The sequence below is a fragment of the Chrysochloris asiatica genome, unplaced genomic scaffold, assembly GCF_000296735.1.
Source record: "Chrysochloris asiatica unplaced genomic scaffold, ChrAsi1.0 scaffold00018, whole genome shotgun sequence".
Lineage (NCBI taxonomy): Eukaryota > Metazoa > Chordata > Mammalia > Afrosoricida > Chrysochloridae > Chrysochloris > Chrysochloris asiatica.
This window is the reverse complement of record NW_006408536.1, coordinates 8,366,554-8,392,360: the sequence shown is the minus strand read 5'-3', so window position 1 is coordinate 8,392,360 and position 25,807 is coordinate 8,366,554. Positions and strand designations below refer to the sequence as shown.

Genomic DNA, 25,807 nt, shown 5'->3' with positions numbered 1-25,807 from the left:
ACTCCGAAGCCCATTCATCTCCTTCAGCATCCCAAAGATTAGCACATATTCTGCTTAGCTATATAATAAAGTGGCAAACATGTGGCACCACTGACATCACAGGACAGTTGCCTATAAAACTAGACTTCTGACGCTGGGCTCCAGCTTCGTTCGCTTACAGGTCATCATCTTCGTCCGGGAAAGCAGTTGTCTGTGCAACCTCTAAATCATGCTCATATTGTGCTACCAAAGCTGGGTCCATGACAACTTCTGGTGGGGCAAGAGCAGGCATTGCAACAAACTCCAAGTTAGGATCGCCAATGAGTTTTCTAGCAAGCCAGAGGAAGGGCTTTTCAAAGTTGTAGTTACTTTTTGCAGAAATGGCATAGTACTGAAGATTCTTCTTTCGGTGGAAGACGATGGATTTTGCTTTGACTTTCCTGTCCTTAATGTCCACTTTGTTACCACACAAGACAATGGGGATGTTTTCACATATTCGAACCAGATCCCTATTCCAGTTAGGCACGTTCTTATAAGTAACTCTTGAGGTTACATCAAACATTATAATGGCACACTGGGCTTGGATATAATAGCCATCTCTAAGTCCCCCAAATTTCTCCTGACCAGCCGTGTCCCACACATTGAATTTAATCGGTCCTCTGTTAGTGTGGAACACAAGGGGATGGACCTCAACTCCCAAGGTGGCTACATACTTCTCCTCAAATTCACCAGTCAGATGATGTTTCACAAATGTCGTTTTTCCAGTACCGCCATCACCCACCAATACGAGTTTGAACTGCACTTGGGGTTCTCCTTGGGCGGCCATCGCGATGGTTCTTCCAGAAGCGTCTCTGGGCCGCGACTCCAACATGAGTTTTCAAAGGAAACAAAACCCTCTGGTATAAATTTTAATTTCTTGACCTGTTTTTACATGACATGAACTTTTAAATTAAAATGGAAAAAAGGGACTTTACAAGGGATAGTTTTAATTCACTGAAATAAATGCCAACAAGGCAAGCTTAAGTCGAGAAAATTTCAAATTAATATTGACTATATGCCTGGTCTGGTGCTGTGTGAGAAAGCACTGGACTGCAAGGTCGATTTGAACCACAAATTTGACGGTTCAAACTTACCAGCCACGCCTAGGAAACCCTATACAGGGTCAATATGAGTTGGAACTAACGCAACAGCACTTAACAAAAACAACAATATGCTTTAAAATTCAGAAATGTAAGTATTGCAATCAATGTGCAAAACCCATGGCAGTTTTTGATGTCTGTTATGGCCTAAGATTAAGAAATAAGACTTGTACCTCCAGTTATCACAGCTTCTGGTCTTTGAGTCAATTATTTCTGCCAAATATCAAGTACTTCAAACCAGTACCTGTCCATACACTTGCTCCATCCAGCAGAATTCAGACCACAAACCTACCTGTAGATGTAAGGGGGCCCACAATTAAGATGTCAGACTCTTTCAACTCAATGTAAACATTCTGTTTGCTAACTACACACATATAATATAATATATCAAGAACCCATCTTTCAATCAATAAGACAAAATTTCTTGAGGGTCTCCCTAGCTTTCCCTATTGGATTCCATTCAGTTGGTTTGTATGTGAGAAAAACAGTCTAAAGCGAAGGTCTTCAAACTAGGGTACAGACATCCCTGGGGATACACAAAGACTTCACAAGAGGTATACAAGAACAGATCATTTTAAAGGGACCAGTTCCCATAGCCTCAACTTCCAAAGGTACCCTTTCCTAAAATGAATGAGTCTAAGAAAGTCTCTGCATTCAGAATCACCCCAGCTTACATCAGAAAGGCACCATCCCAAACCTTACTAAGTTGCATTGCAAGGGCCCAAGAGTTAAGTCTTCAAAGTAGACAAACGTAAACCTCTTTTTGTTGGCTATTCAAAGCACCATGAACCTATAAAAACTTCCTGACTCTCCTTGTCTTACACACATTTATCTTCTGGGTGAAGGCTGGTGGTAGAAAGTAAATGTGGTAGTTGTTAAATGCTGTCCAGTTAGTTCCGACCCATAGCAACCCAGTATAGGGCTTCCAAGGGGAGGCTGGTGGGTTTGAACCACCAACCTTGCAGTTAGCAGTCCAGTGCTTTGTTGTTGTTAAGTGTCATCGAATCAGTTCCAACTCATAGTGACACTGTACAGGGTTTCCAAGGAACAGCTAGTGGGTTTGAACTGCTGACCTTGTGGTTCATAGTCCAGTGCTGATCCTACAGCGCCATACCAGGAGTCCAGTGCTAAGTGAAGAATAATGCAAATTCTTGCCTAACAACTTTGCCTCTTCTTTCATTCAACTATTGTCAGAGAACACATGGAACTCAAGGGAAAAGGTCCCGGAATTCAAAGCAAAAGGAGCACTGGGAAGGAATATTGAATACTAAAAATGGCTTTTCATGTAGTTAAGAGTAAGCATTTTTCGGCTATTCTCAACACTCATATTGAATCCTAAAAGTGGCTTTTCTCTTGTAGTTAAGAGTAAGCATTTTTGTTTTCCTCAGCTATTCTTCACTTCAAAATCACTTCAAAAGGCTAGAGCTATATAGTTTGGTACTGCTGCTTCTTAAAAATATAACAGGAATATTTTCTGGGCTTAGCAAAAATTTCAAGATTTACTAGAATAAACACATTTACATGATCTTTTCAGATTTCATATGCATTACTGATGAGAAATGAAGGTAAAAACCTAATTTATCAACTCATATCATAAAATATTTCTTCCATTTACAGATAGTCTTCATCACATTTCATCTTCCAAAATGTTTATTATTTTCTACCTTCTTGTAGTAAAAACAAAATTATATGCTGCTAGACCAATTACTTTTTTAAAAAATTGTGAATTGGGTGAAGGTTTACAGAGCAGCTCAGTTTTTTTTTTTTTTTTTTTGCAGCTCAGTTTTTCATTCAACAATTCATACACATGTTGTTTCATGTCATTGATTGCAATTCCCACGATGGAACATTACTTATCCCACTTCCTCCCTGTGTTTCCCATTTCCAGTTCCCCTTCTTTCCTAAGTCTTCTGAACTTTGTTCTTGGGTGAATGCTTCCCATTTGATCTCAGATGGTTGATTATTCTAAAGTGTATGTATCTCCCTAGTGTCATTATTCCCCTTATAAGCCTGCCTGTTGATTGGCTGAAAATTGAGCCATGAGGATGAGTTCAGTCCCAGACCTGAAGGATGACTAAGGTCCATAATCTTGGGGATTCCACCAATCACTATTTGACCAATAAGCCTGGTCTCTTTTCTGATTTTGAGTCTTGTTCCACATTTTCCTCCCACTCTACCCAGGACCTTCTAATGTGGTCCCTTTCAGAGTAGTTGATAGTAGTAGCTGGGCAGCATCTAGTTTTCTGGTCTCAAGATCACGGAGACCAATGTTCTCACGGTCATGGAGACCAATGTTCTCACTGTCCATTTTTCCTTTGGATGAATTTTTCCAGGTGTCTTTGATTTTCTTCACTCCTTTCCTCAGAAGAGAGAGAGACCAACAGTTGTACCTTATGTGGTCACTCAGGACCTTTTAAGACCTAAGTCACTTCCCACCAAAGCAGGATGTAGAACATAGTCTTTGTGAGATACGTTACATGAATTGACCTTGATGTACCCTGAGTCTAGGGTCCTGAGCCCCAGGCCTAGGGACTCATTCCCTCAAGGTGTTTGGTTGCATCTAGGAACTTTCTTAACTTTGCCCCCTGTATGCTCCACCACATTCATGGATATGTTTACAGCAAAGGTAAATACACATGCAGAAATATCCTCTGTGAAGCTATTGTCTCTTGACATATCCCCTATCTAGATCTATACACTTCGGAAGACATTGTTTCCATCTCTCTAACTCTTTCCCTGTGGAGTCCTGGTGTGGCGCAGTCGTGTTAACTGCAAGGTCGACAGTTCAATCTCACCAGTTGCTCCTCGGAAACCCTATACAGGATCGCTATGGGTCAGAACTGACTTGACAGCACTTAACAACAACAACAACTCTTCCCCTAGGATTTCTATGCTCTTCAATTTACACCACAACAAAATGGCACTTTGGACATCCTCAATGGACTCAAATTGGGCTCCTTTTTCAATGTTCTTTGAGTTTTAAAAACAAAAAGGTTTTCCAACAAATTCTTATAGGACAGCCCTTGTTGTTGTTGTTATTGTTAAGTGCCATCGAGTCAGTTCCAACCCATGGCGACCCCGTATAGGGTTTCCAAAGAGCAACAGATGAGCTTGAACCTTGCGGTTCAAACCAACTTTGCAGTCCAGAGCAGAGCATTAACCCACAGCACCACACCAGGACTCCAGAACTGCCCTTGCTACCCTTAAAAAGTGAGCAGGTACATTGAATGAGAAGAAAAAAAGATTCTTTGGTGCAACTTTCTGGGTCCTTTTCACACCAATGCAGTTTTCAATTATCGTAACACATCTTCATAATAAGATTCTGTGTGCATTCTGTGTCCTTCGAGAAAAATCTATCAAGATTACCCCTTTGGAGTCCCTAAAAACACAGCTATCATAATCTGAGCTGATCTCGATGCCTTTCATTTAACTAGCAGCCTAGCAGATCCTCTATAAACCCTGGTTTGCCACTATAGAATAAGCACTGTACTGCTAACTAAAAGGTCAGTGGTTCAAACCCACCAGCCACTTCTCAGAAACTCTATGCAGGGTCACAATGAGTGGAAACAGACACTTTAACAACAACAAAATAGATCCCCTCCGAAGCCACTGTTTGGATTTAACCTTTTTATCTTAAGACACCCACCTAAGGAGACTAAGACAATTACTGAGAGAACTTGTCGTCAGAGACATGCTTAAATATGTTTTGTTTGGAACAAGTTCATGCATGTCTGAACCAGAACCTTAGTAGCAATACTTTTTGTTTGTGCCCCTTTCTATCATTAAATTCATAAGAAAAGTTTACCTGTGATGTCTAATAAAATTGTTATTTCTGATTTTGATATATGAATTTATTTAATTATTCCAAAAAGCCAAACACTAGAATTTGATATACACACACCACAATATTTTGAAAAGAAGAAGCATACCTTTTTACTACATTCCTTTCTTTATAAACATCACGATTTTATGTATAAATTATATTGCATTATTAAGGAGCTCCAGTAGCGTAGTGGTTACGAGTCGGGCTGCCAATCTCAAGGTCAGCAGTTCGAAACTACCAGTGGTTCTGCAGGAGAAAGATGAGGCGTTCTGCTCCTGTAAAGATTTACAGCCTAGGAAACCCTGTGCAGGGTCATTATGAGTCGGAACAGACTCCATGGTACTTAACAACAATATATTGCATCAATACAAATTAAGTACAATGATTTATTATCTTGTTTATGACCTATTATATTAGGTCGGCATTATTTTAATCTTGACTGATTCTGCTTTATACAAGCTTTATACTGTGATGCGCTTTGTAGTGGTTTCGATAAAACTTCTTTATACACATTAATATAATTATTTTAACTGAAAAGTGAAGTCATACTTTTTTTACATTTGGGGTTTTAGCAGGTTTAGCAATCAGGATTGGCTTTGTCAATTAGGTTAAATTGTGTTTTCTGCAAATTTAATAAGTTAAAATTACAGTCCCAAGACTTTGTTTAAAAAGCATGTTTAATGCACATGACAAAAGCATTTTATCAAAAAGTATTGCATTGGCCATAATGTAACGAAATTACCAATGTTTCCATTCCCAACCCTTTCTGAGTATATCTGTTTGAATATGTTGAATAAGCAAGATTCATAATTCAGAGTCATCTGATAAATCTTGGTAAAGCCTTTTTGTACTAGTTCCCCCACAGGGAGAAAGCAAATGATTCTGGTGACTTGGTAACAGAACACTTTGCAGGTCAGAACATTTCTAACGTGTTGCTTTCAGCAAATTTGAAGGAGGATCTTAACAGATTGTCTCTTTTTTTTTTTTTCATTTTCTCAATCGATGGTGTTTATTATTGAATTCAAGGCCTCATGGCTCAGAAACAGAAGAAAAGAAAGAGAAAGAAAAGGCAGGAGTTCAGATGAAGACTCAGGAGACATGGGTTCTGCTATGAACTTGTGTTCCTTTGGGCAAGTCTTTTTACCTTGTGGGCCTCAATGTCTCATCTGTAAAATGGGATATGAGGAGCACTTGGAGGTTTTCTCCTGCTCTCCTATTGGTAATCTAAGGAGAGTGAGGTAAACTGCATGCAGCTGGTGACCCTAAGTATCCTCACACCTGAGTCTCTGTCCACGACATACTTCTGAGGCTTCAGGACCAGGCCATTCACGGCCACTGAAGCTGGGAGGTTTCAAAGGTCAGTCATAGGGACCTTAGCAGAAATTCCCCAGGTGATTATTAAGTGGTGGCTCCTTTATTGGCTTAAGTCTCCCACAGAATCTTGAGGATAGTCCCCCACAGATATTCCTGAAAACTGCACACTAACTGGAAAGTGGTCAGAGGAAATTTTATCTAGAGAAAAGAAAACCAGCAAACCAGCTTATGCAACATGTAAATAACAACAATCTGAGGTCTCAGGAGAGGCATTTCCCAGAGCCACTGATGGCCTCTGGGGAAGGAGGAATGAGTCTGAACTCAGAGTTTGTGGGAAGGAGTCTGACAAAGTCCACTCCTTTTGTTTTGTTGGCCAGAGGTGCTGATAGGTCTGGCCCTGCCAGTTGAGGCTGAAGAGAAAAGTTCTGGAGAGAACTTCTGAGTCCAACAGGGTCAAACTACTTCAGGAAAGTGTCTTCTCCTACACAGAGCTTCCAAACCAGTGTGAGCCCTGCCATTCTGCCAGGGAGAGAGGTGTTTGTGATCCCCACAAGTTAGATAGACATCTCTGGGCTTTGTGTCTGCTGTGGTCTATAAGAGAAACAATGATTATCTCTACTGTAAGGGTGAGTGTTCCTGTTCTCTTTGATTGGTATACAGTGGTGTGGTGGTGGTGGTTTGCAGTGGAGTCAGTTCTGACCCATAGCTACCCTGTACAGGGTTTCCGAGGGTATAAATCTTTACAGGAGCAGAACGCCTCATCTTTCTCCCGTGGAACAGCTGGTAGTTTTGAACTGTTGACCTTGAGGTTAGCAACTCAATTCGTAACCACTACGCTACCAGAGCTCCTTATAGGATTGTGGTTTTGATTTGCAGTTTCCTGATTGGCTTGGATATTCTTTTTTTGTGAAGAGACTGTGTAAGGTTATTTTGCCCATTTTTTTATTGGGTTGTGTGTCTTTTTCTTTTGCTGCTGCTGCTGCTGCTGCTGGTTGTCAGAGTCAGTCCTGCCTCACGGTGACTCCATGTGTGCAGAGTAGAGCTGCTCCGCAAGGTTTCCAGTCTGTCACCTTTCAGAAGCAGATCACTGGGCCAGCCTTTGGAGGCACCTCTGGCTGGGTTCAAATGACCAACCTTTAGGCCAGTCGTCAAGTGCTTAGCCATTTATACCAAATTTGTATATTCTAGAAAGGGGATCATTGTCAGAACTATAATTTCAGATGATTTTTCCTACTTTTTGCTCTTTTAATACTTTAAAAACAAACTTCTGATCATTTTAATACAGTCCAATTTATCTTACCAAACATTAAGTTTTGCCAGTTTGAAAGATACAAAAATGGTACATATTATACCTTTTTGCACTTTCCTATTATGAATCATGTTGAATATCTTTTTATGTGATTTGTTGTTAAGTGACGTCAAGTGGGTTCCAACTGATATCCACCCTGTATAGGGTTTCCAAGGAGTGGCTGGTGAGCTTGAACAGCTGACCTGCGGTTCAAACTAACATTGCAGTCTAGCAAATTAATCCACAGCACCACACCAAGACTCCTTTTATATGATTTGTTGTTGTTGTTAGGTGCCATCAAGTCGGCACCGACCCATAGCGACCTTATGCACAGCAGAATGAAACACTGTGAGATCCTGGGCCAACCTCACTACTGTTGCTACGCTTGAGCCCATCCATGCTGCCACTTGGCCAATCCATCTCGTTGGGGGGAGGGGGGGTCTTCCTCTTTTTCTCTGACCCTCCACCTTACCAAACATGATATCCTTCTCCAGCGACTGGTCCTTCCTGACAATATGTCCAAAGTATGAGAGATGAAGTTTGGCCATATTGACCTCTAAGGAGCACTCAATATTCTTCTCCACACCATAACTCAAAGGCATGAATTCTTCTACGGTCTTCCTTATTCACTGTCCAGCTTTCACATGCATATGAAGTTATTGAAAATACCAGGGCTTGGGTCAGGTGCACCTTAGTTCTCAAGCTGACAGCTTTGCTCTTCAACACTTTAAAAAGGTCTTGTGCAGCAGATTTGCCTAATGCAATACCTTGCTTGATCTCTTGACTGCTGCTTCCATGAGTGTTGATAGTTGATCCAAGAAGAATGAAGTCCTTGACAACGTCAATCTTTTCTCCATTGATAAGAATGTTGTTTATCAGTGGTGAGAATTTTGTTTTCTTTACACTGAGATGTAATCCATACTGAAGTCTGTGCTCTTTGATCTTCATCAGTAAATGTTTTAAGTCCTCTTCACTTTCAGCAAGCAAGATTGTATCATCTGCATATTGTAGGTTGTTAATGAGTCTTCCTCCAATCCTGATGCCACATTTTTCTTCACATAAGCCAGCTTCTCGGATTATTTGCTTAGCATACAGGTTGAATAAGTATGGTGAAAGAATACAACCTTGTAGCACAACAGATTGTCTCTTGATAGATGATTTACAATTATTTAACAACAACAATAATAAAATATTTTTGTGACTTTTGGCAATTAAAGGGCATAGACACTTTGTTTTGCCCATGGCTGCATCTCTACTGCCTGGTACATAGTAGGAGCTCAGTAATTATTTGTTAAATAAAGGAATCATTATGTGACTCAGAGAAACCATTGTGGCATAATGACCTGGAGAGCTGTTGACGTTAATTTACTGCGGTCTTCAATTTACAAGAAAGTGTACTGAAACCTGAATACTTCTTCTGATTGTACTTTTGATGCACTAACCCAGGACCATGGCTAGTGTTTCTGTTAACTGCCATCTGCACCTAAGCAGACCAAACCAAACCCTCTGCCGTGGAGTTGATTTCAACATATAGCAACCCTACAGGACAAAGTCGAACTGTTCCTGAGGTTTCCAAGGATTTAAATCTTTATGGTATTTTAGCTGCCTCATCTTTTTCCTGTGGACTGCCTAGTGGATTTGAACTACTGGCCTTTCAATTAGCAACCCAATACTTAACACACTGCACCAGGGCTCCTGATCGGCAACCAGCTACCTCCAAACTTGAGTCACAAAAATGACTAAAGTCTAAATACTGCTGAGATCTTGCAGCCCCAGCCCTACCACCTGGGACCAGACTCCAGGTGCTAGTATTCACTTGAGAGAAACGGTTTTCCACCCAAGGTAAAGGAAAGTGAGCAAGTGAAGGGTTTCCTGCCTTCCTTGGAGTCCCTCTGCACATGACTTGCCCAGTAACCAATGCCTTTCACCTTCTCTTCCTTCTGCAAAGAACACCATTCAACAGCCACATGGTCACCATCCCCAGCAAAAGTTGCTGAAGGGTTCCTCTCAAAGATCTCAAAGGTAGTTTTAAACTTGCAGAACTTTAAAAATACTTTATAGAGTCTCTAACTAGAATGACTTCGAGATCTATCTTATAGTACAATGCTGCCAGTGACAGGATAATATCCATATGTCTATAAGGAAGATCAGTTCATAGAACTATTATTCAAGTTACACACCAACCATTAATGCCAGAGATGAAGAAGCTGAAGATTTTTTTTATCAACTTCTGCTATCTGAAATTGATCAAACATAAATCAAGATGCAATGAATATTCCTGAGTGTTTTTGTGTACAGTAAAAAAACAACAACCCACGCACAAAAAAACAAAACAGAGGGAATAGAAGCAAACCGCGTTAAATGATGATGCATGGGTGGGGGGGGGTTGTAAACATTGCAATGAAACAAAATACGACAGGATGAGTGCAAAACCGATGCTCTCCTATATAAACTATCACTCAGTTCACAATAAAAGATTTTTTTAAAAAACAACAACACAGAAACCCTGTCCTCATTAGCAGTCCCTATCCCAACAGCCTTCTTGTTGTTATTAAGTGCCATTGAGTCTAATCCGACCCATAGTGACCCTGTATAGGGTTTCTGAGGAGCAGCTGGTGAGCTTGAACCACCAGCTTTGTGGTTCAAAGCAAATTTTTATTGTTCCTATGGATTTACCTATTCTGGATATTTCATATAAATAGAATTATACAATATATGGCCTTTGGTGACTGAATTCTTTAGTTAGCATAATGTTTTCAAGGTTCCTCCATGTTGTAGCATGTATCAGTACTTCATTCCTTTTCGTGGCAGAGTAAGATTTCATTACACAGATTAAAAAAAAAAAAAGATGCAATGATAATTACTGGTGATGGGAATGCAAAAGTTGGGAAAAAAGAAGGATCAGCATAGCTGGAAAACATGACCTTGTGATAGAAACAACACCAGAGATCCCATGATAGAATTTTGCAAGACCAGCAACTTATTCATTATAAATACCTTTTAACAACAATATAAACAGTGGACCTCACCATGTAGAATACATAAGAATCAAATCAACAACCTCTGTGGAAAGAGACACTGGAGAAGTACAATATCATCAGTTAGATGAACAAAGCCAGGGTCCACAGTGGAACAGATCACCAATTGCTCATATGCAAGTTCAAGTGGAAGATTAAGAAAATTAAAATAAGTCATTGAGAACCAAAGTACACATTGAGTATATCTCACCTGAGTTTAGAGACCAGCTCAAGAGTAGATTTGGCACATTGAACATTAGTGACCAAAGGACAAGATAAACTGTGGGATGACATTAAAGATATCATACATGAGTAGATTAAAAGATCATTAATGTATGTACAACCTTGGAACAACAGGGCTCTGGGATACAGGAAATGAGACATGGTTGGAATGGGGAAAAGAGGGGAATGATGTTAAGATGCTTGGCTGTCTTTTCAATCTTGGTTTCCCTGGCATACCATTATAAAATAGATACTGGAGGGAGAGAGAAAGGAATAGCCAGAAATATCACCATAGAAAGTTTGTAAGTCTGTCTTCTGCCTATAACTGATTGGAATACCTAAAACGGGGCTACAACGTGCCCAGTGAAGGAGGCTTCCTGTGGAGCCTCTGCATTACATAAGACCATTGGTGGAATCCTGAACAGCATCCAGAATCTTGAGGTGGGAAATTTCCACTTGAAAGGACAAGCAAACCAGCCTGGAGCAGCTAGAAGAACAGAAGATACTTCTTGAAAGAAAGACCAACAGGAAAAATACAAAACAATAACAGCAGACTAACTGATTACTACAAGAACAAGCAAGTGGCTCACCCAGGAGGCATCAGGGCAAGTGGTCGGGTCCCCTCAGAGCAAATCCTCTTCCAAGACTAAGACTCAATGGGAATACATGGTCTGATTGGTGATCAAGTTCATCACCGATAAGGGGAAGTGAGGGAAAAACAGCAATGAAGCTGCGAGCTAAGCCCTACAATGTTCAATAGACTCCTGTGAACCTGGGTAGAGACCTGGTTGGCCAGCAGTGTGGCAAAACCTGGGGACTCTTGGGCACAGAGTCAGCAACATAGCCACAGAAGACTAGAGTGAAGCATCCAGCTGATAAGAAGAGAGGACATATGCACAAGAACATCCACACTTGCAGATAATACCCACTTGACCAGGCTTCAATGAATGGATGATCAGAGCTCAACTAGAAGAAGACAGAAGACGGAAAAAAAAAAGAGTAATCTAATAAAATCTGATGAACTTGACCTACACCTATGGATGCAGTAGCTCAAAAGAGGGACAAATCTTTACAGCAAGGATCATTCCCACCCCCTCCATACACAGAGTAGACAAGGACCAGCAACTTGGACATTGGCTACCCAAAATGGGGGGGGAGGGTGAGGGAGCTTCAAAGGCAAGAAGTGACTGGCTTACAAGCTTTCAAGAGGGAACCTAGATCCAGAGAGCGTGGAGGAAGGTGGAAACTCCACTGAGTAATATATCCAATCTGTCTAGGCAGGGCTGATGAAAGGAAACGCGGATAGGTCTCTTGTGATACAATAGTGAATAATTGTTATCAGGACTGATTGTGAGGGCTGGAAATGTAAAGGTAGACGTTTTGTGGCAAGGAGGGGAGTGATTAACTTTGCAGTCTAGGAGCGAAGGTCCCTGGGACCATCAAGGGAGAAGAGCGCAGAGCAGGACCCTACCCAGAGAAGCAGTGATGCCAGAGATGGAGGCAGAGACGATGATGTGGAGTGATGGAGCTGCTGGAGACTTTAGACCCAGAGAGTGGGGGGGGGGAGGGGGTAGGCTTGCAGGGTATACCCTTTGGTTGGTTGATGATGCATGAAGGGGATTGTAACCATGGCAATGAAACGGTATACAATAGGATGAATGTAAAGCTAATGTTCTCCCATGTAAACTATCACATAATTCACAATAAAACTTTTTTTTTTTTAAAGGTCATTAAAATGACAAGAAAGAAAAGACCAAAATCGATGTCAGAAGAAATTCTGAAACTTGCTCTTCAACATAGAGTAACTAAAGCAAATTTAAAAAATAATGAAGTAAAAGAACTGAACAGAAATTTTCAAAAGGCAGCTAGAGATGTATCATAGTCAAGTATCATAATGAAATGTGCAAAGACCAGGAGTTAAAAAAACAAAAGGGAAGAACACACTCAGCATTTCTCAAAGATAAAGAAGTGAATTAAAAAAAAAAAAGACTTCAATTGCAATATTGAAGGATTATGTGGGTAAAACACTGAATAACACAGGAAGTATCAAAAGACAATAGAAGGAATGCAGTGTTACCATACCAAAAAGAACCGGTCAACATGTAAGCATTTTAGGACATAGCGTAAAATCAAGAACTGATGGTGCTATCCAAGTTGCACTAAAGGCACTGATAAAAAACAAGGTCCCAGGAATTGATGTAATACCACTTAAGATGATTCAACAAATGGATGCAATGTCGAGAGTACACACCTGTCTATGCCAAGAAATTTGGAAGACAGCTCCCTGACATACTAACTGGAAAAGACTCATAAACATGCCCATTCCAAAGAAGAGTGACCCAATGGAATGCAGAAATTATTGAAAATATCACATACAAGTAAAATTATGCTGAAGATAAATCCAAAAACAGCTGCAGTAGTACATCCAGGAAACTGCTTGAAATTCAAGCAGGATTCAGAAAAGGATATGGGATTCAGAATGGATATGATTGTTGCTATCAGATGGATCTTGACTGAAAGCAGAGAATGCCAGAAGGATGTTTACCTGTGCTTCACTGACTATGCAAAGACATTCAGTTGTGTGGATCACAACAAATTATGGACAACATTGTGGAGAACGGGAATTCCAGGACACTTGATTGTATTCATGAGAAACCTGTACATGACTGCCAAGAGGCAGTCATATGAACAAAACAAGAGGACACTGAGTGGTTTAAAACCAGGAGAGATGTGTGTCAGGGGTATGTGCTATCACCATTCTTATTTCAACCTGTAAGCTGATCAAATAACCCAAGAAGTTGAATTATATGAAGAAGAACATGGTATAAGGATTAGAGGAAGGCTTATTAATGACCTGCAGTATGCACATGGAATAACCTAGCTTGTTGAAAGTGAAGAGGACTTGAAGCACTTACTGATGAAGATCAAACACTGTAGCCTTTAGTATGGATTACATCTCAACAAAAATCCTCACAACTGTATCATTATGTAACATCTATGATAAATGGAGAAAAGTTTGAATTTGTCAAGGATTTCATTTTACTTGGATCAACACACATGGAAACAACAGTCAAGAAATCACAAGACATATTGTAATGGGAAAATTTGCTGCAAACCATCTCTTTACAGTATTAAAAAAGCAAAGATATCACCTTGAGGAGTACAGTGCTCCTGACCCAAATCATGATATTTTCAAACACCTCAAATGTGTGCGAAAGCTGGATAATGAATAAGGAAGACCAAAGAAGAATTAGTGCCTTTGAAAAATTAGTATTGGAAAAGAATATTGACTATAACATGGACTGCCAAAAGAACAAACAAATCTGTCCTGGAAGAGGTGTAGCTAGAATGTTCCTTAAAAGGAGGCAGATGAGACTTCATCTCATATACTTGGTATATGCTATCAGGAGATACCTGTCTCTTGAGAAGACATCATGCTTGGTAAAGTAGAAGGTCAGCAAGCAAGAAAGAAAAAGACCCTCAACGAGATGGACTAACACAGTGTGGCTGTAACAGCGGGTTCAAACAAAGTAATTCTGAGTAAGGTACAGGACCAGGCAGTGTTTCATTTTGTTGTACATAGAGTCATTATGAGTCAGAACCAACTGGCTGGCACCTAATAATAACAAGAACAATAAGATGATGATGGTGCCTAGATCATGTAATGCCACCAAAACTTACCATGGTGAATGGACATACTACTGCTTCCAGAAGCTAAACAGACTCCTCATCTATCTTTAAGGTCAAGGAGAGTCCGTTTTACCCAAACTGAAATATGTAGGTCTTCTGGAGGAGGAAAATTTCCATCTGCATTCTCTCTCCACAAGCTTATGAAGCAAGTCAGTCCTTTCATTGTGAGCTGAGATTATTGGAGTATATAAATCTGTTTCTTTATTATACTATGTATAAATCCAGCTACTTAATTAGAATTGGCATAAGCCACTACTGTTAGCACAACACTGACCTTAAGTCACACCAAATATTTAGACAATGACTTTGTTTGCATGTAATCACCCTGAATCCCCTCAGCTCTCCAAAATTTGAAATCAGAATAACGTTGCTTTTCTAACCTTCTTAAAATTTTTAGAAACATAAATTGTATTATGCCTCTAACCCAAGGAAAAAGGCACTAATGGAAAACATGAAATAGTCACCCTCAGTGGTACTGTGACTCTCTCACTCACTGAAGATGAGTAGTGTGATTTATAAACATCATTTTAAATATCAGACAGGGAACAAGTGAGCCAGTATGGACTGGCTTGGAAGCAGCATTAACAACATGAGATTTTAAGAATATAGAGGAGTTATCTGGAAAAAGAGAAAATGCATGTCTTACCTCCTACCAACAAGTAGCTGTTGGGGAACAGTGTTTTTGCTTGCATAAGTGCCCTTGCATGACCTGAATGGAAGAGGTCAAATATTCCATCTGCATACACCCTGACGGGCCTGTCAACTGTGGGGGAGAAAGAAAACAGTGTCAACAGCACAACAGAAAAAGGAATCCCAGTTACCAGATTCTTCTATCTGTGCAGTGCCACAAGGAATCTGACCTGGATAAGATATAATTGCTACATACTATGAGTTTTAATTAGTATGTCAGATTAATTTTTAAAAGAGGTACTTTTTAAAAAAATGTTTTATTGTGAATTATGTGATGGTTTACATGGGAGAACATTAGTTTTACATTCATCCTATAGTATATCGTTTCATTGCCATGTTTACAATCCCCTCCATGCATTATCAACCAACCAAAGGGTATACCCTGCAAGCCTGCCCCCAGTCATCAGCACACAGCCCCTCTCCCTCTCTGGGTCTAAAGTCCCCAGCTGCTCCATCTCTCCACGTCATCGTCTCTGCCTCCATCTCTGGCATCACTGCTTCTCTGGGTAGGGTCCCGCTCTCTGCTCTTCTCCCTTGATGGTCCCAGTGACTTCTCCTAGACTGCAAAGTCAATCACTCCCCTCCTTGCTACAAAACGTCTACCTTTACATTTCCAGCCCCAAAATCAGTCCTCATAACAATTATTCACCACTGTATCACAAGAGACCTATCCACATTTCCTTTCATCAGCCCCACCTAGACAGATTGGATACTGCTCAGTAGAGATTCTACCTTCCTTCACGCCCTCTGGATCTAGGTTCCCTCTTGAAAGCTTGTAAGCCAGTCACTTCGCCTTTGTAGCCCCCCCACCCCCACTTTGGGTAGCCAATGTCCAAGTTGCCCATCCCTGTGTACTCTGTGTATGAAGGGGGTGGGAATGATCCTTGCTGTAAAAAAAGAGGTTCTTTTGAGGACATCAAAGCAGAGTTTAAAAAGCAATATCAGAATTAAGACAGAATCAGAATACACATTTTTAGCCAATGGGAAAGAGAAACAGAATACTATAATGGGGTTTTTGTGCAAGTAGATTCAGACTGGGCATAGACAAAGTGCCAACAGAGTCAGTGCATCAAGAATATCAAGGCAGGAGTAACTGAGGGAGGGGCTCAGTGGAAAAGACAAACGACTTCATTCTTGAGTCTGAAAGTCCTGATGAAGACCCTTGAGTCCTATCCTCAGAGTCAGTGGTCTGCTTACACTCTCACAAGAGTAAGTTGAAGGGGAGTGGTTGATCTTGCAGTCCAGGAACGAAGGTCCCTGGGACCATCAAGGCAGAAGAGCGCAGAGCGGGTCCCTACCCAGAGAAACAGTGACGCCAGAGATGGAGGCAGAGACAATGACATAGAAAGATGGAGTGGCTGGGGACTCTGGACTCAGGGAGGGAGGGGCTGTATGCTGACGGCCGGGGGGCAGGCTTGCGGGGATGCCCTTGGGTTGTTTGATGATGCATGGATGGGATTGTAATCATTGCAATGAAATGAAATATGGTAAGATGAATGTAAAGCTAATGTTCTCCCATGTAAACTATCACATAATTCACAATAAAAACTTTTTTTTTAAAAAAAGGAGACATGCAAGGGTGCAAGTGGATGGAGGGAAGTACTGTGAGCTGATGGTGCATGGAGGGGGTTGCAATCATTGTAATGAAGCCAAGTATAGGATTTGCTGAAAGTAAAGCAATGATCTGCTCTGTTAACCTTCACTCAATTCACAATAAAAAGTTCTGTTTTTAAAAAAAAAAAAAAAAAAAAGTAAGTAGAATACCTTTTTCCTACCTCCAAGTTGCATAAGGGTACTCTGAAATTATCCATAGTAGAAATATTTACGCCATGGAAATCAGCAAATGCTACAAATTGGGGCTTATTTCTTTCCAAAGAGTTGGCTGTTAACCATTTACCAGAAAACTACTGCACAAAGGTTGGCCCTAGCCTCTTTGGTATGATAAGAAATAGGGATATATACCCCAAGGGAAGAGAGTCAGGGTTCAAAAGTTGCATTTCAGAGTGGTATTCAGGGTTAAAAGTGAGTAACTAAAACCACAGTCTTTCCTAGAAAAGTCAAGAATGACAAGAGCACAGCAGACACTTTCACAGTGACATATAGCGTTCTGGGCAGTCAGGAAGATGAAAACATTTCACCAAGAGACTATATGAGAAACTGCAGAATCACAGTACTTATGAATCAGGCCAAAGATCCAGGCGTTCCAAGTCCGAGAGAGAATTCCACAGAATTATTCTTTTTTACTTAAAGTGGGAGAAAAGGGTTGTAGCTCATCCTGAATACCTGGAAGATACCTACTGTATTTGTTGTAAAATTATATATATTACCAACTTTTACATCTTTCTGACTTGTCAAAAAAATTAATGAAAAAGTGAAAATTCCAAAAGAGAATCCAAAAAGGGATGGTAGGAGAAACAAGTAGTTTCTCATACCAAAGTGCTCTTGTCTTAAGCACCCTCTTTTTCATGGTGACAAAGACTTGTTGTTTTTGCATTAAGAAGCAAAGAGACATATGAGGCCCCAGCAGTGTTCCTAAACAAGAGATATGAAGGCTACTGGTTCAACATGGTGGACTGAACACGCACATTTACCTCTACTTCCTCCCAAAACACCACAGACAATACAGAAAAGAGCCAAGGGCAGAGAAAACAAGAAAGGCAATGACAGTGAAGGAGAGATGTCAACAACATTTTAGAAAGTTGTCATGGGGTCCCTACAGAGAAAAAGAATCAAGGATGGAAACTGGGAGAGAAAGGGAATACTAGTTTCCTTTATAAGTCGGAGTGTCCCATGGACTTTGTAAACCACTTGCATGTCTTATATTATATTGTTTTTGTAAAGGTACAGTAAAAATAATAATAATAATAATAAATCAATACAAGCATCCACTGAGTGATCGTCAAGGGTTAGGTTTTAAATTATGATTCTTTCTTGATGCAGTACAAGCTCATTAATTTGGAACATAAAGAAAAAAGACTGTTCCATTAATAGACTCAGATGCTACAATGTTTCTAATAAATTAAATTTCTCAAATTAAAAAAAAAACAACCCTGAGAGACTTTAAGTCAGAGAAGGAATTGCGATTATTTCCAATTAGACACCATTTTGAGCAAACAGAATTGCCTTTGCAAGATGCTACTGTATTCTAAATAAGGCACAGTACATAGAAAATGCTTTGAAATAACAAACTGTCTAATGAGGGATCCTTGGTTTCAATGCTCTTATTCAATTTGAATTCAATTGAAGAAAATTTGTTTTAAGATATAAACCCCAGGGAAAAGCAGATGGCAGTTTTACAGAACTTTTTGTTATTGATTCAGAGGTGATCAACATAAATGAATTCAGGAAGCAGGGAGGAAAGAAAAGTAAGTAAAGATGACATAATTACTGAGAAAAAGACCATTTAGTAAATCTTTGAAAGTATTTGTGGAGTTGATTGTGCAATAAGCTCACTTTTAAAACTTGTAGTGTGTCAGCAATTTCATGACTCTGGAAAATTCTACTGGACAAAAAAAAAAAAAGAAAAAAGAACCGAGTCTCTTCAACAAACAAACTTCAAGGAAAAGAGAAAGAGAGAAGGAAGAGGGACCTGTATATTTTTAAAGATTTAAAAAGCTAGGTAGCCAGTAGTAATATGTAGACATTATTTGGATGTGGGTTCAAACAAACTAAAAAGGCATGATGGAAATTGGAACACTAGAGATGTGTTAATATTAAAGAATCAGTGATGTTAGATTTTTGGATGGGATAATGGTAAAATGATTATGTTTTAAAATAGAGTACTTATTTTTTATACAGAAACACAAAAATATTTATGGAGGAAATGATTGAAAATCTAGGAATTTGTGTCAAATAATTTAGGAGCAAAGAGCAGATGGGGGTGCAAATGGGAGACGACTAGTTGTTGGGGGGATGGGTGGCAGACACATAAATGTTCGTTACATTGTTGTGTATTTGGTAGTATTTGAAATTACCCATAATGAAACTTTTTTAATAGAGTGTGCCTTTTTTAGTTTGTATGTTTAGTTTGATCTTTTGTTTGATACTTTTCTGACATTCTCTTAGCTATCTGAAGATTCTCTAGAGCACCTATGTCGGGAACCAATGACCTGTGAAGCTGGAACTTTGGCAATGATTAGAGCCCAATATTCTAGGGCTGTGGTACACAGACTCTAAGGGGATCCCAAGGTGCTCCAACCTCCTGACATTCACACCTTTAATTTTGTCCCTTGACTGTTGGTGGGCCCTGTGACTTGTTTCTTCCAGCCAGCAGAAAATGGCAAAGGTGACAGATGTCATTCATGTAATGACGTTACGTTATATATGACTCCCCACCCTTGCTTGATGAAAGTGAAGAAGACTTAAAATATTTACTGATGAAGATCAAAGACCACAGTATTTGGTATGAATTACATCTCAATGTAAAGAAAACAAAAATCTTCACCACTAGACCAATAAACAACATTCTTATCAACGGAGAAAAGACTGAAGTTGTCAAAGACTTCATTCTTCTTGGAACGACTATCAACACTCATGGAAGCAGCAGTCAAGAAATCAAATGACGTATTGCATTAGGCAAATCTGCTGCACAAGACCGTTATAAAGCGTTGAAGAGCAAAGATGTCAGCTTGAGGACTAAGGTGCGCCTGACCCAAGCCCTGTTATTTTCAATAATCTCATATGCATGCAAAAGCTGGACAGTGAATAAGGAAGACCGTAGAAGAATTGATGCCTTTGAGTTATGGTGTTGGCAAAGAATATTCAAAGTGCCATGGGCTGCCAAAAGAACCAATAGGTATGTTTTGCAAGAAATGTAGCCAGAGTGCTCCTTGGAGGCCAAGATGGCCAAACTTTGTCTCTCATACTTCAGACATATTGTCAGGAGGGAGCAGTCACTGGAGAAGGATATCATGTTTGGTAAGGTGGAGGGTCAGAGAAAGAGAGGAAGACCCTAATAAGATGGACTGGCCAAGTGGCAGCATGGATGGACTCAAGCATGGCAACAGTAGTGAGTTTGGCCCAGGATCAGGTAGTGCTTCATTCTGTTGTGCATAAGGTTGCTATGAGTTGGTACTGACTCGATGGCACCTAACAACAACCCTTGTCTATTAGTTCATTGTACTATGGTTGCTTGAGTGTTGTTGTGATTCTGGGAACTATGCCACGGGTATGTTAAATACCAGCAGGGTCACCCATGGTGGACAGGTTTCAGCTGAGCCTCCAGACGAAGACCAACTAAGAACGAGAGGATTACTTCTGAATATTTAGTGAAACACTGAGCACCAGAATATTTATTATTGAAACATGAAGAGCACCAGAATGTTGTCAGATATAGTGCCGGAAGATGAGCCCTTCAGGTTGAAAGGCACTCAAAATAAGACTGAGGAATTGCTGCCTCCTCAAAGTAGAGTTTACTGTGCAGACGTGAATGGAGTAAAGCCTTTGGGAACTTCATTTGCTGGTGGGGCACAGCTCAAAATGAAGAGAAACAGCTGTAAATATCCGTTAATAATCAAAACATGGACTATATGAAGTATGAATCATGGGAAACTGGAAATTGTCAAAAATGAAATGAAACACAATATTCTAGGCATTAGTGAACTGAAATGGACTGGTGTTGATCATTTTTTAATCTGAAAATGACATGGTTTACTATGCCGGAAATGACAAATTGAAGAGGAATGGCATCGCATTCATCATTAAAAAAAATTTGTCTTGAAATACATCAAGATTTGTCTTGAAATACAAAGTTGTCTGTGATACGAGAATATCCATATGCCTTCAAGGTAGACCAGTTAATAGCACTATGATTCAAATTTATGCACCAACCACTAAAGCCAGTGATGGTGAAATTGAAGAATTCTACCAACTTCTTCAGTGTGAAATTGCCTAGTGATAGAAACAATGCTGGAGATCGCATCACAGAATTCTTTAAGACCAACAACTTCTTCATTCCAAATACCTTTTTTAAACAAAAGACCCCTTTAAAGTGCACCCTAGTCTTCAAGGTGTCAGTTTGAAAACTAAGGTGCACCTGACCCAAGCCATGGATTTTCAGTGGCCTCATATGCATGCAAAAGCTACATAATGAATAAGGCAAACTGAAGAATTTATATTACAGTGTTGGAGAAGAATATTGAATGAATGAACTGCTGTTAGAACCAAGAAATCTGTGTTGGAAGAAATACAGCCAGAATACTCCATAGAAGTGAGGATGATGAGACTTGGCCTCACATACTTTGGACATGTTATCAGGAGGGACCAGTCCTAGAGAAGAACATCAAGCTTGGTAAAGTGGAGTTGTTACTGTTAGGTACCATTGAGGCAGTTCTGACTCATAGTGACCCCATGCACAACAGAACGAAATACTACCCAGTTGGTCAGCGACAAAGAGGGAGATCCTAAATGAGATGGACTGACAAAGTAGCTGCAAACCAACAATGGGTAGTAAATGTGAGGATGGTACAGGGCCAAGCAATGTTTCCTTCTATTGTACAGAGTCAGTAAGAGTTGGAACACATTGGCACCTAACAACAACAAAAAGTTATAGACAGTGATATTATTTTCTATTAATGGTGGTGATACGATTTTTAAAGTAAATTAAATGTAAGTTCTTAAAATGAGTACATTTAAAGAAATATTAATAAGTATATTGGAGTATGTTGTTGTGTGAGTATGGAGTATGCGCACCGTCGAGTCGATTCCGACCCATAGTGACCCTATATAAGGTTTCCATATTGGAGTATAGGTGGCATATAAATAAAGCAAAATGTATTAATGTGTCTCTTGAAGAAATAAGTAAGTTTGGGAACTTCATATTCTGGAAACAGAATAATATAAGTCCTTTTTTTGAGAAAGAAAATAGGAAATCAGAAGGGAATTTCCCTTTAAGAAAAAGTCAGCTTTATGAATGTGGGACCCTACCCAGAGAAAGAGAGACACCAGAGATGGAGGAAGAGATGATGACGTGGAAAGATAGAGCCGCTGAGGACTCTAGACTCATGCTGGTGGCCAGGAGACTGGCTTCCAGAATGTGACCTTGGGTTGTTTAAATGATTATATATCCCTGCATGGTTTTTTTGTTTGTTTGTTTTGTTTTTGTACATCAAAGAAAAAAAAGGGGGGAGGAGGAAAAAAATATTGATATTATTACTTGGAAAAAAGGAAAAGAAAAAGTCAGCTTTAATGAAAGGGAACCTATGAAATTATTTCAAACCCACACAGTGGACCCATGGTAGAAAAGACGTGGTGTTCTGCTCCCAGAAAGATGACAGTTTAGGAACTCCTAGGAGGCAGGTCTACTTTGTCACATGGGGTCACTACGAGTCTGAATCAAGTCAACAGCACGTAACAACAACATGAAATAATCACTTGGACTTTTTCTTTAGCTCAATAAAGACGAGTGATTCTCTCTGCCTCCGAATATATGCCTCACCTAGTGGGTCTAGCTGAGCTAAGCTCAAAGGTGCTACTTCCAATTGCTTACTTGGAGCATTATGACCTCACAAACAAGGTCAAAGAGCTAAGTGCTGTGAACAGAGTTTCTCTGTACTTCTTTTATGAATATATGTTCCAACTCTGGGCAGACTCAAGTTTATAAAACATATTGTTGTTGTTGTTAAGTGCTGTTGAATCGGGTCTGACTCACAGCAGTCCTGTATAGGGTTTTCGAGGACCAGCTGGTGGGGGTTTGAAATGCTGGACCTTGTGATTCTCAGTCCAGTGCTGATCCTACAGCACAACATATCATACACAATTGAATTAAGTCTTAAAATATAGCTGGTTAAGGAGAGAATGACAACTTATAAAACATACGTCTTGTTACTCAGTCAATGAAGAGGCTTCTTATTTCCTCTTCTCCTTTCTGACCTTAAAGTTGTGTTCTTTTTGCAAAACAATCATAATAAAACAACTCAGTGTAGCTTCTGGGTTTTGAGACAGCAGCTTGCTTTGTTTGTCATTTGTTTGCAGTGACTAAGCAAAAATGTTTCTTGGCAATTTTTGAACCAAAATACAACTCAAACTTTGTTTGCCTGACATTAGTGGAACCATTAACTATGTTTTAATTTTTTTCTCCCTAGCTGCTCCTCAGAAACCCTATACAGAGTCAATATGAATCAGAACTGACTTGACGACACTTAACAACAACAATGTATATTTATTATTATTATTATTATTTATTCCTGGGTCACGCCATGAAAGCTTATTCTCACAGTTAATGTAGTAATATTCTTTTACCAATGGTCTCCCATTCCCCTGATACATGATAAATGTGTGCTAAGTCTAGTGGATAAAGCCAGAAAGACACTGATGAAATGATCAACAAGACATGGTCTATACAAACAATAGAATCTTAGCCATAAAAAGAAAGTTAGTTTTGATACATGCTTTCTAAGAACAAGAACTGAGGATTCTCTGGAGCCACAAATGATACTTCAGATGAAATTAAAAGAGGCTAGACACATGCTAGCCTCACTTAGTCTCCCTTCAGTTCAGCAGATTGCTAAGAATATATACAGTTAAGTTCCAAGTTTTGTTTTTTTTTTAAATTAATGTCACTCTTGGAGTATTATTGTTGCTATTGTTAAGTGCCTTTGAGTCAGTTCCAACTCATAATGATCCTGTATAGGGTTTCCAAGAAGCGACTGATCAGTTTGATCTGCCGACTTTGCCATTAGCAGTCAAGTGCTTATCTTACAGCAGCATACCAGTACTCCCTTGGAGTTTTAATTTTATTTTGTATCTTTGAGGAATCTAATTAAATGTAAGTTTTTAAAGTGAGTACAATTAAATAGCAATTTTGAAGGCCAAAAGTTCTGATTTTTATTCTGTGGCCTTACAAAAGTCAACCAATAAACATGGATGAATTCTTTTATTGAACTGAGAAATATCTCCAAAAATCAACAAAAGTCTCCTGAAGCAGCATTCACTGGAGCTTTACAGAAACTCAGTAATCTATAGAGACAAAGTTAGGATGAAGGAGATCTACCGGTGGTCCTTCACAAAGAAGCATCTGTCTAGAAGCATTGTTATTGTAGGTGTTAACTTCCATCTAGTCTGTTCCAATTCATAGTGACCCTATATAGGGTTTCCGAGAAGTGTCTGGTAGATTTGAACTGTCTACCTTTCGGTTAGCAGTCCAGTACTTATCTTCCAGTGCTTTTCTTTCTGTGCTATTTCACCATTCTAGCTACAACTCTTCAAATGCAAGGACCCCGCAAACAGCACCATAGGAATGCTCTAGTGCCAATGTATGTCACAGAATATTCTTTTTAGGTTTCGGCTGTAACTGTCATTTTAAGAACATTATAAACACCAAATTCTAGTCTGTTTTTGTCTCTTTGATGAAATTCTCATGACAGTGCCACACAAAAGTAGTTGTTTACTACTCTTGAAAATTACCAATCCCTTCAAAAAAGTAATGATGTTTCTTGTTTCTCGTGTTTCTTAAATAGGAGTCTAACAGCAAGATTTTAAAAAAATTCTCTGAGCTTTTCTATGAACAATACAATTCTCCAACAATTATGATGTTTGGATAATATCCCTGACACTCTCTCCTCTCCACCCACTGCCAACTACTACTCTTAAGCAGCGGTTCTCAGAGCAGGGTCCCCAGACCAGCAGCATCACTAGAGAAGTTGTCCAAAGTGTCCATTCTCAAGTCTCTCATCCCAGACTTACTGAATCAGAAACTCTGCGGTGGAGCTCAGCAATCTGCATTTTAACAAACATCCCTGAGATAAAAAAAAAAAATGTCAAAGCTTGACTTGTAAGTCCGTCTTCAGCCTATAACTGTTTGGAATAACTAAAATGGGGCTAGAACTTGCCCAGTGAAGGAGGCTCCCTGCAGAGCCTTTGCATTGCGCAAGACCACAGGTGGAATCCTGATACCCATCCAGAACCTTCTGAGGTGGGACATTTCCACTTAAAAGGACAAGCAGACCAGTCTGGAGCAGCTAGAAGAACAGAAGATACTTTTTGAAAGAAAGACCAGCAGGGAATATAAAAAAAAATCGGTAATAGCAGTCCAATTGACTACTACAAGAACAAGCAAGTTGTTCCCCAGGGAGCCATCAAGGCAAGTGGTCAGGTCCCCTCAAGGCAAACCCCCTTCCAAGACTGAAACTCAAATGGAATACACTAGCAGGCTTATAGTCCTGCTGCTGACCACGTTGGTCACCAACAAGGGGAAGTGGGGGAAAAACAGCAGTGAAGTTGTGAACTAAGTCCGACCACATTCAATAGACTCCTGTTAACCTGGATTGAGACCTGGTTAACCAGCAGTATGATGAGACCTGGGGACTCCTGGGCCCAGGGGCAGGGACATGGCCCTAGAGGACTAGAACAGACTGTGATGCATCCAGCTGATATGAAGTGAGGGAAGATGCACAAGAACACCCATACTTGCAGATAGTACCCATTTGACCTGACATCAATGGCTGGATGATCAGAACACAACTAGAGGAAGAAAGAAGAGGGGAAAGAAAAAAGAGTAACCCACACTACAAGTGGATGAACTTGACCTATGCTTGTGGATACAGTATGGCAAAGGAGCAGACAAATCTCTACAGTGAGGATCATTCCTACCCCTTTAGTACACAGTGTCCACAGGGAGGGGGAACTTAGACATTGGCTACCCAAAATG

The 25,807-nt window shown here is 39.9% G+C and overlaps 1 protein-coding gene and 1 pseudogene across 1 annotated transcript in view; both read right to left on the bottom strand.

Annotated features, from left to right (window-relative positions):
* LOC102813881 (choline-phosphate cytidylyltransferase B-like) overlaps positions 1-25,807 on the bottom strand; it is a 146,635-nt gene that overhangs the window by 44,294 nt on the left and 76,534 nt on the right. Inside the window, exon 3 of the mRNA XM_006835563.1 lies at positions 15,119-15,235. Within this exon, the coding sequence (XP_006835626.1) occupies positions 15,119-15,235 (117 nt within the window). The remainder of the gene's footprint in view (positions 1-15,118; positions 15,236-25,807) is intronic.
* On the bottom strand, positions 155-805 carry LOC102813498 (annotated as a pseudogene).